At 35.6% G+C, this 14,335-nt stretch overlaps 3 protein-coding genes across 4 annotated transcripts in view; all 3 read left to right on the top strand.

The window, feature by feature from the left end:
* The first annotated feature begins 1,756 nt into the window (after nt 1-1,756).
* On the top strand, nt 1,757-3,134 carry LOC130082726 (major histocompatibility complex class I-related gene protein-like). Of its 2 annotated transcripts, none has more exons than XM_056247581.1 (4): nt 1,757-2,097; nt 2,311-2,526; nt 2,628-2,681; nt 2,800-3,134. In XM_056247581.1, exons 1-4 carry the CDS (start codon nt 1,902-1,904, stop codon nt 2,955-2,957), a joined length of 624 nt encoding a protein of 207 aa, XP_056103556.1. In that variant the 5' UTR covers nt 1,757-1,901; the 3' UTR covers nt 2,958-3,134. The 2 variants fall into 2 exon arrangements, with proteins under 2 accessions (XP_056103556.1, XP_056103555.1); XM_056247580.1 differs by having other exon boundaries at nt 2,218-2,526; nt 2,800-2,972.
* A 1,078-nt stretch (nt 3,135-4,212) lies between these two features.
* Nucleotides 4,213-9,757, top strand: btg3 (B-cell translocation gene 3). Its single transcript, XM_056247630.1, has 5 exons — nt 4,213-4,353; nt 5,378-5,584; nt 6,266-6,403; nt 7,766-7,967; nt 9,102-9,757. Exons 2-5 carry the CDS (start codon nt 5,412-5,414, stop codon nt 9,312-9,314), a joined length of 726 nt encoding a protein of 241 aa, XP_056103605.1. The 5' UTR covers nt 4,213-4,353; nt 5,378-5,411; the 3' UTR covers nt 9,315-9,757.
* A 1,557-nt stretch (nt 9,758-11,314) lies between these two features.
* cltca (clathrin, heavy chain a (Hc)) overlaps nt 11,315-14,335 on the top strand; it is a 35,761-nt gene continuing 32,740 nt past the window's right edge. The window contains exon 1 of the mRNA XM_056247636.1: nt 11,315-11,618. Within this exon, the coding sequence (XP_056103611.1) occupies nt 11,577-11,618 (42 nt within the window). The 5' untranslated portion in view covers nt 11,315-11,576. The remainder of the gene's footprint in view (nt 11,619-14,335) is intronic.

A 14,335-nucleotide genomic window follows, 5' to 3' on the forward strand; every position in this document is an offset into this window, starting at 1 on the left:
CTTTTAAGACATTGTCACTGCAACTGCAGGTCATAATGTTTCTTCTTTATAAAACTAAACCCCGAGTTGGTTTCAGACCCTTGCAACACTTTTATATGGGTGCCATCCAATCAATGAAGGCCTAAAAGAAGAAAACAGTTGTGATTGGCTTCTCGCTTGATGACAGAATCTAGGAGTGTTAGATACATTTTTTTTTTTTTTTCTTTAATTTGTTTCTCTTCCACACACACACAACTGAGTAGGCCTACTGTATGTCAGACTGCCTCAGTCAGATTGATTGAGCTTGTTTCTGACTTTACGGCACCACCGCAGACCAACTTCTTCATTTGCACCATTGTTAACAGATATCTGCAAAAAAAAATAAAAAATACAAAAGAGGATGCAATCTCTGAAAAATGACAAGGTGAGAACATGGGAATTTTTGTAATACATACAAGATCAGTATAAACTGACCGTATCAATGGAAAAACATTATAATAAGAGGAATTTTGTGTTGCTGGTGAATTTGTTAACTTTTATCGACTTTTGTTTAAACTGTTGAATTAACTGAAACAATACTTGTTTTGCTCTAAAGTACTCTATATGTGCCATTTTGCGAGCTATACAGCAAATTCACATCAAATATGTAGTCTTGCAAATGTATAATTTACAAACTGCTTATTGTGTGGCTCTCTGGCATAAGTCTGATTGGTCAATCGTGGTGTTCTGTCCAAATATTTTAATAACACTTTGGTTTCATTGTTAACATGAACTAACAATTGAAAACAAAACTTAATTTCTTTTTGTACCAAAAGTTGTATCTGTTAGTTAATGCACTGTGAACAAATTTTTTTAAAATATATTTTTTAATAAAACATTTTATAACATTAACAAAGGTTAACAAATGCTGTAAAAATATATATTGCTCATTTATTATTAGCTAATGCATTAACTCATGTTTACAAATTAGATGCATTTCTGAAATAATTAACACTGTAAATCTATTTGTATATATTTTGTATATTGACAACTCTACAATTTGTGTAGTATTACACAGACACTAAATTGTGAAAGAGTAAAGAGTAACTGATCTTTATAGTCTGTATTGTTCTTGAAAAGTTATTGTTCTTTTGTTCTTAAAAATTCATGATAACATGTTTTTCCATTACTTTTCAACTCATCAAAATATTTGAACCAACTTCAATTTTGTTTTTAAGTGGTAACTAGACAAGATTTTTTTTAAAGTTGATTAAAATTCAAATTTGATTATACTTAAATACTTAAGGCAGCAACTGAACTTAAGTTATTAAGTTGAATTAGGGGGATTTTTTTTTTTTTTTTTACAGTGATTCTGTCGAAGAGTCGTGCAAACGCAATCGAATTATTTTCTTTTTTTCTTTTTCTTTTTTTTTTGCAGTTGGGGCAAATGGAAAAACAAAAATAATATTTGCTATGATCTTTCATTCTACAGCCAGTAGAAGTTTACCCTGCTATAAAGTTTATTTCTGTTCAAAACTGGGATATCAATATTCCACTTTCTGTTTTCTCTAGATGTCATCAAAGTGTAACTCTGTGACCACATGTGTATGGATGCTTCTGTCTGGTTGGTATTTTAATTTGAACATTTTCTTTTAAATATTATACAATATTTATATTTAATATAAATATTTATTTATAATTAATTATTTGTATTTAATTAATATTATTTTAAATGAAATCTAGTGAACTGATTAGTGATAACTAAAACATTGTTATTATTGTCTTTTTCAGTTGTTATAGGTGGAGATTCAGAATTCAATGGCACCTCAGTTCAGACTGTTCATCGAGGAAAGTCAGTCAATATCAGTTGTAAATACAAACCATCAAGTGACACTAAATGTTTCACAGTGGAACTGAAAACTAATAATAAACTGTGTTCATTAATGAAGAGTAACAATTCATTGATACATCACTCATGTAAAGAACACATTAGATTTATTCCAAAGACTGAGGAAATGTCATTTGAGGTATCAAATCTGCAGATAAATGATACTGGCACTTACATATGTGTTGTGACAAGAACCATACCACCTCCTTCTGAGCTTTTGGGTGAAGAAAGAACATTTGTTCAAGTGATTGGTAAGTTTATTATGAGTAGAATCAGAAATCATAGTGACTTGAGTGTATATCATATAACTGGGACAAATATCTGCTCCTAATACATGAGCTTTTTACTAATAACTCTTATATTTACTATAGCACACCCCAATGTGTCTGTGTCACATGTAAGAACCTCGGATGGATGTCACACGATTCTTTGCCTCTCTGAGGGGTTTTACCCTTCTGCTGTAGAGCAGGTGTGGATGAGAAATGGAGGATTTCAGAACGTCTCTCTCACATACAACATTAACAAAACCAACCCAGATGAATCATTCACCCTCCATTCATATTTGAAGGTATCTGACTGTACAAACTACTCGTGTTGGGTAAATCACTCATCCCTGAGCCAACCAATGATTCTCCACCTGCCTCCTGCTGACTGTTATGAGAACAGAGGGAGGTTTAGAGGTATTACACATTACATACATCTTTTTATTCTGTATAGAAACATCAGAAGAATACATAATGACTTCAATAATCATATTTTATAGACTGTCATATTTGGATAGTTTTGTTCATCTCTGCACTGCTGACTCTTGTCCTCCTGATCATCGCAGTAATGTGTGAGTATGTCATTGAGTTTAAAATATAATCTTATCTTTAACAAAACGCCTTCCTCGTGTTTTCATCAATATGAACATCATTGATCAGATTTTTTTGCATCAATAATCTCTTCTAAAGGTTGTCCATGGAGATCCTGTCAACAGCCTGTAGAGGTCAGTGTCCCATCTGAGCTCATCCTGCACTCTGAACTGAAGACTGAGGTGGTGTATTCAGTTCTGAGTGATCATCATCCAGCTAACAGTCACCTCCACAATACTGATTTGTTATTCCAGTGAGCCATAGCTTGTGCAAATACAGTTTAAAACCATGATTTGTGTCATTTATTTATTTATTTATTTATTCAATTCTCAAGCAATATTGGTCAATCTGATTTTATCTGGGGTGGAGCAAGTTTTTAGCCAGTTTTAGCAAGTTCTCAGTAAAATCACTAAATTTAACCATGTCTGAAAACCTATGAAGCTCCAGAACCACCGTTCCCATTTCCATTTTCTTTTAATTCTGATAAATATTCTGATGCAATCTGACTTCTGACCTGTAATGCTGCCTGAATCATAATCATACACACTTCGTTCGTTGGCCAGAGGAGAACTGGCCCCCGACTGAGTCTGGGTTCTCCCAAGGTTTTTTTCTCCCTTCTGTCACCTGGTGGAGTTTTGGTGCCTTGCCACTGTTGCCTTGGCTTTTGGCTTGCTTAGTTGGGGACATTTAATTTAATATTCAACAATATTATTGATCTGCCTTACTTAAGGTGGACGATGATGCAATTTTCTTCTAGAAACAAACTTTGTTGTATTATTTTCATATCACTGTGAAGCTGCTTTGATACAATATTGTAAAAAGCGCTATATAAATAAAGGTGACTTGACTTAATTCAATAACCCTACACAAAGTCCTGCGTGGTGTTTTTAGTTCTAGTAAATTCCCTGCAATCCAGGTTGCAATATTATTCTGTCCTTGTGATAATGAAGTGTATGAAGTGAGGTGAGAGTAGCTACATCCTGATAGGTATTTCCTGTTGACATGTGCAACACAAGTTTAGCACTTTCATTATGACTGCAGTGGATACCCTGATATAGATATGTCCCTTCTGACAACATGTGCTACTCATGTTGAAATTAAAGGTAGCAATAGTCATTCTAAATGGACAGGTCAAATTTTCACAACACAGAGACCCTGTCAGGCTGTCACAAGTTCACGAGTTTATCAGTTCATCAAGCACCACTTTGCAAGCTAGATGGCGCCATTGTCCAATTTATAAAACTGCCCACAGTTCTCATTGTCATATGTGACAGGACACCAGACTTTACTTGATCATTTCCGTTCCCCCAGAAATATGAAATATGGCATAGGCCTACTTATCATTTGATTACTTTGTTCGATTGGTGTAAAAAAAAAGAAAAAAAAAGAAACTTCCACCCTGCATCCATTTACCATAGACAGTATGTGTGCTGCTCAGTGCTCAGCTCTTCTTCTCCACACTCTGCCAATCAATGATTGAATAAATCGTTTCGTGAATCAAAAGAATCGACTCATGAATCATTTCCTGTAAGCATGCGCACAAGACAAAGTCACGTCACACCACGTATTCGCGCGGAGCAGATCTGGAAGTGTGTTGTGAGGGCGCCAGACGGGCAGCAGGAGTTGGCCACATGTGGATGAAAGGAAAACACGGTCAGTATATCTGTTTGTAGTGATGTAGCGAACTCGCATGGAAGTAAAATGTTTTTATGCTCCAAATATTACATAAAATAATTTGAAATTAATGTTTTTAAAGAAAACTGTCAGAAAAGCCAACTGAAAATGGAATCGAGCCGAGGCCACGTTAACCTCGGCTAGGCTACAGATAACGTTTGCTGGATTCAGTTTGTAATAATTATTTCAATATTTATTCAAAATGGAAGGAGTATAGTTTTAATATGACATTTTAAATAAGACCGCTGCCGTTAGCTCGTGTTGCTCACGTCGTCTAGTTGGGAAACTACCGGTAAAACAACAAGTTTTAGTATTCTAAAATATGTTATTTTTTAAATATATATTCGAGACTGATTAAGGAATTTATAGGTTTTTTAAATATGACGTTTGTTTTTTCTAGAGTCTAGATAATATTTGGATATTATTATATTTGGATATAATACTCGGGAATTTAAAAGTATATATTATACAATAACTATGAAAATGTAATGCAGTCTAAAAAATAAGATTGAGGTGATGCTATTAAGTTCCATAAACGAATGGTCATTTCTGTCATGGTTTTGTTTTTCAAACGGTCGTGATGTATTAGCGCGCCATCCTGCTGTTCTGTCCCGCCGTCTTACCGCCCAGCTTTGTGTTAATCACTTGCTCGCTCTCTCTCTCTAGGGTTAAATGTTCATAGACAGCCAACATCTTAGGAGCTTATGTTTTAGGTAACGTTACATGCGTAGATTGATGTTGGTGGTTTAGAAAGAAACCTGACCTAACAGTAATAGGAAGTCTGCTATTGGGGAAAAAAAATCTTTCATCTCTTATTTATTAATTCATTTTTTACAATTATTTTATGTTATTTATTATTATTAGTAGTAATAATAATAATACTAAAATGGTTTGTGTTTATTATTTAATTGTTTTATTATTTAATAAATAAAATGCCTTATCACAGGGTGGTGTTGTGGTATTTATTTAATATTTAATTAAGTCTCTGTATTTACATTCACAGAAGTTGGACCTGAATTTCAGCTGAACAGCTAACGATGAAGAAAGAAATAGCTGCGGTGGTGTTTTTCTTGAAGCGGTTGATAAAGAAGGCTGAGAAGTTGGAAGCAGACAAGTTGGACCTGTTTGTGGAGCGGTTAACTGTAGCACTACAGGAGAAGTACAAGGGTCATTGGTATCCAGACAACCCCAGCAAGGGCCAAGCATTCAGGTACAGCAGTCTGATAAGCAGTACTGTGCAGTAGAGGTCTGCTACCCGACCGGAGCCCGACGGGGTTCGGGTCGGGTTCGGGTTAATGTTTAATGAACAGCCTCGGGGTCGGGTTCGGGTTTAACTAAGAAAAACTAAATAGGCTATATATAGTTTGCGTGCCGTGTGCTTTGCCTGCTTGCTGTGGTGACCGGCACGCGAGAGAGAGAAAGTAGGCTACATACGTGCGCAGATGTGCAATATGTGCATACACACAGGCTCTCTCTCTCAAATATAATGATAATGATATATATATATATATATATAAATATAATTTTTATAAATTATTTGTTTTATTTTATCATATCATTTATATGACAAAACTGTTTTGCGCATGTGCTACCGCTCTCGCGCGCTATTTCAGTCACAATACAGACAGACAGCAGACGTGAAAAAATGGTATTTGCTGTGAGAAACAGAATGGACGTCGGGTTCGGGCTTAATATGTAAATGTAATTGTCGGATCGGGTTAAATGATCGCGGGTACGGGCCGGGTTCGGGCTTCAGTTTAAAGCCCGTGCAGAACTCTACTGTGCAGTGACATCCTAGTTCCCATGTTCTTTAGATTCACATCTAGTCAGAAGTTCAGGATGTATGTGATGCTTCACATGTTAAAATGAGCTATAAATGTATCCTGTGCAGGTGCATCAGAGTGAACCGCTTCCATAAAGAGGATGCTGAATTGCTCAGAGCATGTGCTGAGAGTGGAGTGCAGTATAAAGACCTTGGCCTGCCCAAGGAACTCACGCTTTGGGTCGACCCTGGAGAGGTGTGCTGTAGGTGAGTTTTTCTACTTATTTATTTACAACTGTACTAGGGCTGTATTGTCCTAGTCGATTAATTGGTCGATACGTTCTGGTTCGACCAAAATTCTGATTGGTCGATTTTTTCCCCGCGTTCATTTCATCAGTTTTGCCCATAGACTGTAAAAAATGGTTTTGCCGCGCTGAGGCGCGCTCATTTCATCAGGTGGAAAGCACTAACTGCTAATGGGGGTGTTTTCAGAGTACCCTTGTTTCACAGGTAACAGTCTGTCTTCAGAACACCCCCTTGTTTTCACCTTTTTTGGATTAGCCCAACCCACGAGAGAACGATAAGTAGGCTATAAGGTTTGATGCTGAATATTATTTATTTAATTGTGAGAGCGTTTAATAGTCAGTCCTCTTCTAACATGTCAACAACAAAGAAATCGACAGTGTGGCAGCATTTTGTTAAAATTGATAACTGGAAAAAAGGTCGAATGCAAAGTGTGCAAGCAACCACACCTCGACGACAAAAATGACATATCATCTAAAAGTGGTAAGCTCACTTGTCTGCGTTAGCTTGCCCTGTCTGTTTTGAGTAGGCTATATGAACAAATCAGAATTTGCATATTTCAATGTTTTAGTGTGATAACCTAACTTTTTTATTTTTTGTTTGGAGCCTAATGCGCAATTGCGCTGTGCCGACTGTTTGTGTTAGTTTTGAGCCTAAGATGCTTTATTTTTCAGTTATGCACTTTATTTCGTTTCTGCTCTTGATCTGGTTTGTTTAATAAATATTCTTTTTTTTAATTAAAGTGTGTTTATTAAGAGTAAAAGCTTTAAGTTTATAGTCTATTCGTGTCTCAGCCGCGAAGCTGATCTCTATGTTCAGCCTGTGCGAGGACATGCACAGAGCGGCTGAAATGATAGTGTCTGACAGTTATAACATATGACAAAAATAATTGTCTAAATTATGTTGCATATTCCTCAACAGTTCGTGTGATGATATTACTAGTTGACAACATAGTACTATCTTCGGAAATCATAGGCTATGATATTGCAAAGGTGCACGTGATGCAACGCTGTCAGAGCTGACAGACTCGTGTGTCAGACTCATTTCAGTGCAAAATAATTCGGTCAAAAACGATTTAATATACTGCAAATAGCCTACTAGTTTTTTTATAATTCATTTAGGCGGACAGCAAGGCTACCAAGTACTGCGCACTGTGCGCAGCTAATTAATTTAACGTTTTTTTTTCTAACGTCGATTTTAGTCGATTTTTAGTAGAAAATGTCAGGACTTCAGTCGACCAAGATTTTCTTTGGTTGAATACAGCCCTAAACTGTACTGTATGTTGCTCAAATATGATAGAAATCTTTACTTCTGAAATGGCTGCAGGTATGGCGAGAGGAATCATGGTTTCACTGTGGCCACCTTCTCAAGTGATGACGATGATGATAAAGAGGATGTGACAAAGAAAGTGACGAGCGCTGTGGAGAGGGTAACGTCGGATTACCACTCTGGATCTTCCTCGGATGAGGACACCACCTGCAGAGAGCTCCAGTACAACCCACCTCTCTACAACCACTCTCCATACCAGGTACAATGTCTTAAATGTATTTGTATTGCCTTGATTGCCATAGGCACAGTACTGTTCAACATTTTGGGGTTGGTTGGTATGTGTTTTTTTTTCTCTTCTGTTTCTGAAAGAAGTTTGCTTACCAAATGACATTTATTTGATCAAAAATTAATAATTAAAAATAGTAATTTTGTGAAATATTATTTTATTGTTGTTATTGTCATTTAAAATATATATTTTTTGTTATAATATTTAAAAATGTGATGCCAAGCTGAATTTTCAGCATCATTACTCCAGTCTTCAATGTCTCATGATCCTTCAAAAATCATTCTAATATGCTGGTTTGGTGCTCAAGAACATTTCTTAATATTTTCAGTGTTGAAAACAGTTGTGCTTAATATTTTGGTGGAGACTTTTTGTGTGTGTCAGGATTCTTATAAATAGAAGGTCCAAAAGAATAGCATTTGTTTGAAATTTATATCTTTTGTAACATAAATATTAGCAATTTAATGTACCTTGCTGAGTAGAAGTATTAATTAAAACTCACTGATCCCAAACTTGAACGGTATTGTAGGTTATTAATCACATTTACTTGTATGGACTGTCTTCAAACCTAAATCCTAAAAAGTAGGGACATTTTGTAAAATGCAATAAAAATAAGAATCTGTGATTTGTTAATTCTCTTTCAACTTTATTTAACTGACAAAAGTTCAAATAAAAGATTTCCAATGTTTTCACTGAACAACTTAATTGTATTTTGTAAATATAAACAAATTTTGATGGCTGCAACACTCCAAAAAAGTTGGGACGGATGCAAAATAAAAGTGAAAAGCTTATTGAATATCCAAGTTAAACTGTTTTTGAAACAGTAGGTGAATTGGTAATAGTTGAGGATATTGTTTTTGGGTATAAAGGGGGCATCTCAGTCTTGGCAAGCAAAGATTGGTCATGGCTCACCACTTTGAGGCAAATATTAGAGCTGAAGGATTTTGGATTTTACCAAATTTGTCTATACATTTAGTTAAAAAATGGAGCTATTTGGATGAATTGTAGTAGTCTTTTGAAGGGAAATTTCACTTTTATCAGGGAAATATAATGCACATGTATGTAACCATTGTTTCTATCAATTTCTTGTCATCTCTTTCTTTTGTAAAGCTTGTATATGCCAGTGCCCCAGTATGGAATCCTCTACCAAGAAAGAAATTCGGCCCAGGGAAAGGGCATTACCCTCAGCGGCCACACTACATGATCCGTCCCCCTTGCAGACCCAACCATTCCTTTAAACCGCACAGCTGGGTCCAACAGGGTTACCGCAGCAAGCATGGCTACTGGGGCAGCCCTTCCAACTTTGTACACCAGCTTCAGTGACCACTGTTACTACAGTATGTTAGTTCATTGGTGTCAATGTGAGGGGTGTTCCATTTAAAAGTGTTTTTTGAAGTTACCACTAAGATGACTGACCAAATTTTTTTAAGTGTATTTTTGTAGTTCTGTCACTGTTTTTGGAATTTGTGACTGGTCTATTTTTTAAAGAAAGATAACAGTAACTGTTTGCACTTTAGATTATTTGTAATAAAACATGTATAAGGTAAACTTCGTACATATTGGATTAGTAATATTTCAAGTATTTCAATTTTAATGATAATGAAATATGTACTGTATTTGTTATATGGGATCATTTGATAACACTTTAAATCATGTTTTTTTGTGTGTGATATTTTCAGTGACCAAATGTTTTATTTATTCACAGTTGAGTATTATGTATTGCTTAGACCACTTAAATTATGTATAACATTAAAAAACATTTTCAAGTAATATAAAATGGTTTTGGTTATTTGATGTAACTGTTGTTTTTGTAGTTTTGTTAGAAAAACACTAGGTGGCAGTACGAAATAGAATTTAACTATCTTTAAATAGGGAACAGGCAGCAAGGTCTAGGTGTACAAAATCTTTAACTTGTTTTCTAGTAGCATAGAACTGCAGTATTGTTTTATAGTACTTGGTTATTTTAAGCTCGTTTTATCAAGCAGTACTACTTTATTTTGTGGTGTATGGAATTTTACATGGACACAAGTAGTACAGAAGTGTTTTTACAACTCAGATCAACAAGTTCACTATGCTGGCCACACCTTCCTCTGAGCAGAGCTAACTGTTCACAAACTCTGGCCAAGATTAAGAGGAAATGACTATAATTCATGGCTATCAGCCCCAGCCCAATACAGACTCGAAAGGAATTGACCAACAAATTAATTTAGTTTTTCCCCACACCCTTGTCTGTTACACATTACAATAGTGTGCATCCAATATGCACCAGGTGCTTGGGAAAACCGTTTGCTGTCACAGTGTATTGTTCTTAATTATTTGTGCTTCATTAGTTATATTACAAATTGCATTATACTCCTTAATATCATATTAAAGTGTTTTCTACAGCATCAATCTACTTTCTGGAATTACAAAGATTTATGATTGCACATTTTCTATGCACATTTATGGTAGATTAATGAACAATTCTGTGTGATTATATATGTTTAATGTGCGCATTTTTTTCAAATAATTGATTCAGTATTTGAACTAGTAATTAAATGCTGTTTTTGCAAAAACAAATGCACATATTACAAATAATAAATATAATCTTGGCAGTCAAGTAAATAAAACATGTTCTCCAACTTAATTTTCTAAAACTAGCGCCACGATTAGCAAATTCTCTTGAGTCGGTTCTTTTCTATAATTTGGTCAAATCGTTCGGCAAACAGAAACAGCGCCATTCAGTTTGAATGATTCGGACATGTCTCTCGTACACTGAATCGTTCGGAGTGGGTTTTTCACTCAGCAAAACATGAGATACGTTGAACACAAATACTGAAATAGCAATTTATTTACAAACCTGCAAATAAATCATACTGTTAAATGGCCTGCGATGAAGAATATCTTTATAAAGTTCAACACCTGCATTGAAAACGACTGTACTGAATTTTCCTACCAAAAGACTATCAAAACATAATAGCTGCTACTAAATACACGCAAGCACTTTAAGTAGGCTACCGTTCCCCAGTACTGATGAAAGCCTAGAAACGCCCCTGCCTGTAATATACAAATAAAACATAAGAAAAAATAATATCGGAACTGACGTCAATTCACGAGGACGAATGATGTGGCAAAAAAGCAAAGGGCGATTCGCAAAGAACTAGTACCCTCAGCCTTTACGCTCAAACTTATCTTATTAAGTTCTCCCATGTTAAGAAAAACATTTATAACACAATCGCAATATCCCTTCGTGTATCTTACTAACATTTTATTGTCAAACAAACTAAAATCCCTCTTCTCCGCAGTGTTCGTATCCCTCCGCCTCCATTGAGATCTACGTCTCTTTCCGGTGCGTTTCTCCACCGGACGGGTTCCGCCGCCATTGCAGGTTTCTAGAGTTCCTCTCAGCGGCGGTTGACATTCTGGAGTTGAAGCGCCTCATTTACATTCAACGGGCGACTAGAGAAACCTAACACATTCCCGGTTCATCTGCCCCCCCAAAATACACAAGACCACCTCCATTCATTCTCGGCTCTGGAGTAGTTTAGATTAGGCAGAAATAATAGCAGGAATTAGAGAGGCAAGCGAAGAGAAACCACCATCATCATGGCTCAAATCCTGCCCATCAGATTCCAGGAGCACCTGCAGGTAAGGACTTTGAAACATCTTCAAATGAGGGTCTCGTTTATTTTATCATGCGATTGTTGTGAAAACGTCAGTGTTTTATTTTATTTTTATAAACAGACGTAGTAACCCATTCCCTGATGAATATGACCTCCCACCAGTAGCTGTAGTAAGTAGCAGGGGAGTTAGCTTAGCTACGGTCGGTGTTATCCAGCTGAATATTAAATACTGGTTGTGACACACACACACACACACACACACACACACACACACACAATCAATCTAGTGATCTGCCTTCCCAGACAGCCTTTTTGGTCATAATTCTTCGAAATTTCAGAGGGGTTTGGCAAAATTATTCGAATGTAGTGTAACGTTATTGAAACTATAACGTAAGTTAGCTTGGAAATGATTTATGGCAGGAAGATTAAAGTGATTGTATTGAGAATATATTGAGATTTGCAGTCACAGGGCTTATCTACACTGGTCAGCTGTCTTGGCCTCTGGTTGTGTCCTCGTGTGTGTATGTGTATATATATATATATATATATATATATATATATATATATATAAATTTAAATAAACATCTACCGAGGAAAACTTAGAATAAACAGACTCTTTTATTTGTTGAAACGAATCACTGTAACTTATATGATCGAAGAGATTCCGTCTTGTTTTATACACGGTTCCCTGGCCTATTATAATGTAATAAGACAGGTTTTTGATTGAGGTGTCGAGATTACCTGGTAGCAGGTGTTAAATGCCCCACCTATAGACGTGTGTGGTCCCATGATGCCTCTGCAACCGTTCATTATTTGCAATAAACTCATATATTGCAATAAACTCATATATTGCATTGCTGTCACTTCTTATCTGTTTATACTATCTCAGTTGAGGCTCTCAGTCCCTTAGTCTCAGTCAGTTAATTAATTGGAGTAACTCATTTTGGTCACCAATTATACTTGTAATGCAACTTACCCCATTGTCTCATTTTGGGTGTACAGTATTTTGGTATTTTTTTAAAATGTATTGTTGCTTCTGTGTCCTTGACATAGGTCATATGACAAACAGTCCTACTGCTACATCAATTAGATATTATTTAACATCATATTTGCACAGTGTCAGGCCTGTAACAGTCAGTGTGTGTCATTTGTCATAGTTTTGTGTAGGTCTGGTCCACATCACAGCTTATTTTGGATGAGAACCACCCGTTTAGATACGATTAGATGTCATTAATGTGGCAAACTTTGGCTATTGACTGATTATTTAATTCTCAAATGCAATTGTAGTATCCAACTGGCACCAAACAGGATTTTGATTCCGGGCTGACAGATTTAAATGCATGCCATTCTATATATCCTGTCAAATTTTGTCTGATTTTGGGATACTGATCGCAAGGAGAGTAAAAAAAAAAAAAAAAAGCAAAGAGCATAATGGACCAAAAAGAGACTTCAGGCTATTTTCACTTCATGAAATGCAAATGTGGAACAGCACTTTTCCAGTGAAGCAAATGGTAAGAGTACAACAGGAGTCAGTAGGAATAGGATCCATTTCATAAAGACAAAACCTGCTCATGTAATCCCGAATCGTAGAGCTGCTTATTTCGGTGAAATCTGAGGCACAGAAGTTAGATGCCAAATTAATAGTATAATGATTGGTATGTTAATGTTTGCAGAACTGATGTCTAGTCATTGAAATTTTCCGTATAAATCATTGAGGCCTCATTTACATTACATGGTTCAAGTGACTCAATTCCAAATTTGTTTTCCTCCAATGTGGCACGGATCGGATATGACAAATGGTAAGCAGGAAAAAGCACTTGTATTCTGATATTCTCCAATCGGCTTCAAGCCTCGTTCATATGTGGAAATTAGTGCTGGGCAATGATTAATCGCGATTAATCGCATCCAAAATAAGTTTGTGTTTCCATAATATATGTGTGTGTGTACTGTGTATAATTATTTTGTATATATAAATACACACACATGCATGTATATATTTAAGAAATATTTGAATGTATATACTGTATATATATTTATACATAATTTATATTATATATAAATATTTTATATATAAATAACACATTTTTCATATATATATATATATACATGCATGTGTGTGTGTATTTATATATACAAAATAATTATACAGTACACACACACACACTATATATATATATATATATATATATATATATATTATGAAAAAATTATCATAATATATTATGAAATATATATTTTAAAGCACCTTTTAAAGCAAAAGCTTGTATTATTTCGTCTGCGTCCTTTGCAAATTGTGCCATTTTTACTTCCTTTCTGGCCTAAGCTTTTTCGCGTCAGTATGTCTACCTTGGGTTGTTTCGCCAAGTGTATAGTGTAAATGCAGATATCGGATATGTGTCAGCTCACTTTTAAAAGATGTAAGCTGGTCTTCAAAAAATCGGATATAGACAACAAATCGGAATTGGGCTTCAAGACCTGCAGTTTAAATGCAAACTTAGTTTACTACCAGATGATTTCATGAATACAAGGGCAGTAGCTCTATATGTTAGATGTTCTTAGACTTATCTCTTTGCAATTGCCTTACCAAAGCAATGCAAACTAACCCATCCAATGACTGTTTCAATCGAATGCAATGTATAAAATCCTTAATTCATTGAATGCTGGATGCATGGCCGTGCACATTAGCACTGCTTATCAGTGCAGTGCAGAAAGATTTTAGTTGTTTCTCATAACCTGTAGTGC

This window comes from Rhinichthys klamathensis, unplaced genomic scaffold (genome assembly GCF_029890125.1).
Source record: "Rhinichthys klamathensis goyatoka isolate OS25496 unplaced genomic scaffold, OSU_Roscu_1.1 h1tg000050l_1, whole genome shotgun sequence".
In the NCBI taxonomy this organism is placed as follows: domain Eukaryota; kingdom Metazoa; phylum Chordata; class Actinopteri; order Cypriniformes; family Leuciscidae; genus Rhinichthys; species Rhinichthys klamathensis.

What these genes read in the sequence shown, in the direction of transcription:
- LOC130082726 (XM_056247580.1), top strand. Translation starts at nt 1,902, where the DNA reads ATGAAGAGTAACAATTCATTGATACATCACTCATGTAAAGAACACATT. An exon ending in AACATTTGTTCAAGTGATTG is followed by an intron (nt 2,098 to 2,217) that starts GTAAGTTTATTA and finishes TATTTACTATAG; the next exon opens with CACACCCCAATGTGTCTGTG. An exon ending in GAACAGAGGGAGGTTTAGAG is followed by an intron (nt 2,527 to 2,627) that starts GTATTACACATT and finishes ATATTTGGATAG; the next exon opens with TTTTGTTCATCTCTGCACTG.
- btg3 (XM_056247630.1), top strand. Translation starts at nt 5,412, where the DNA reads ATGAAGAAAGAAATAGCTGCGGTGGTGTTTTTCTTGAAGCGGTTGATA. An exon ending in AGCAAGGGCCAAGCATTCAG is followed by an intron (nt 5,585 to 6,265) that starts GTACAGCAGTCT and finishes TATCCTGTGCAG; the next exon opens with GTGCATCAGAGTGAACCGCT. An exon ending in ACAACCACTCTCCATACCAG is followed by an intron (nt 7,968 to 9,101) that starts GTACAATGTCTT and finishes TCTTTTGTAAAG; the next exon opens with CTTGTATATGCCAGTGCCCC.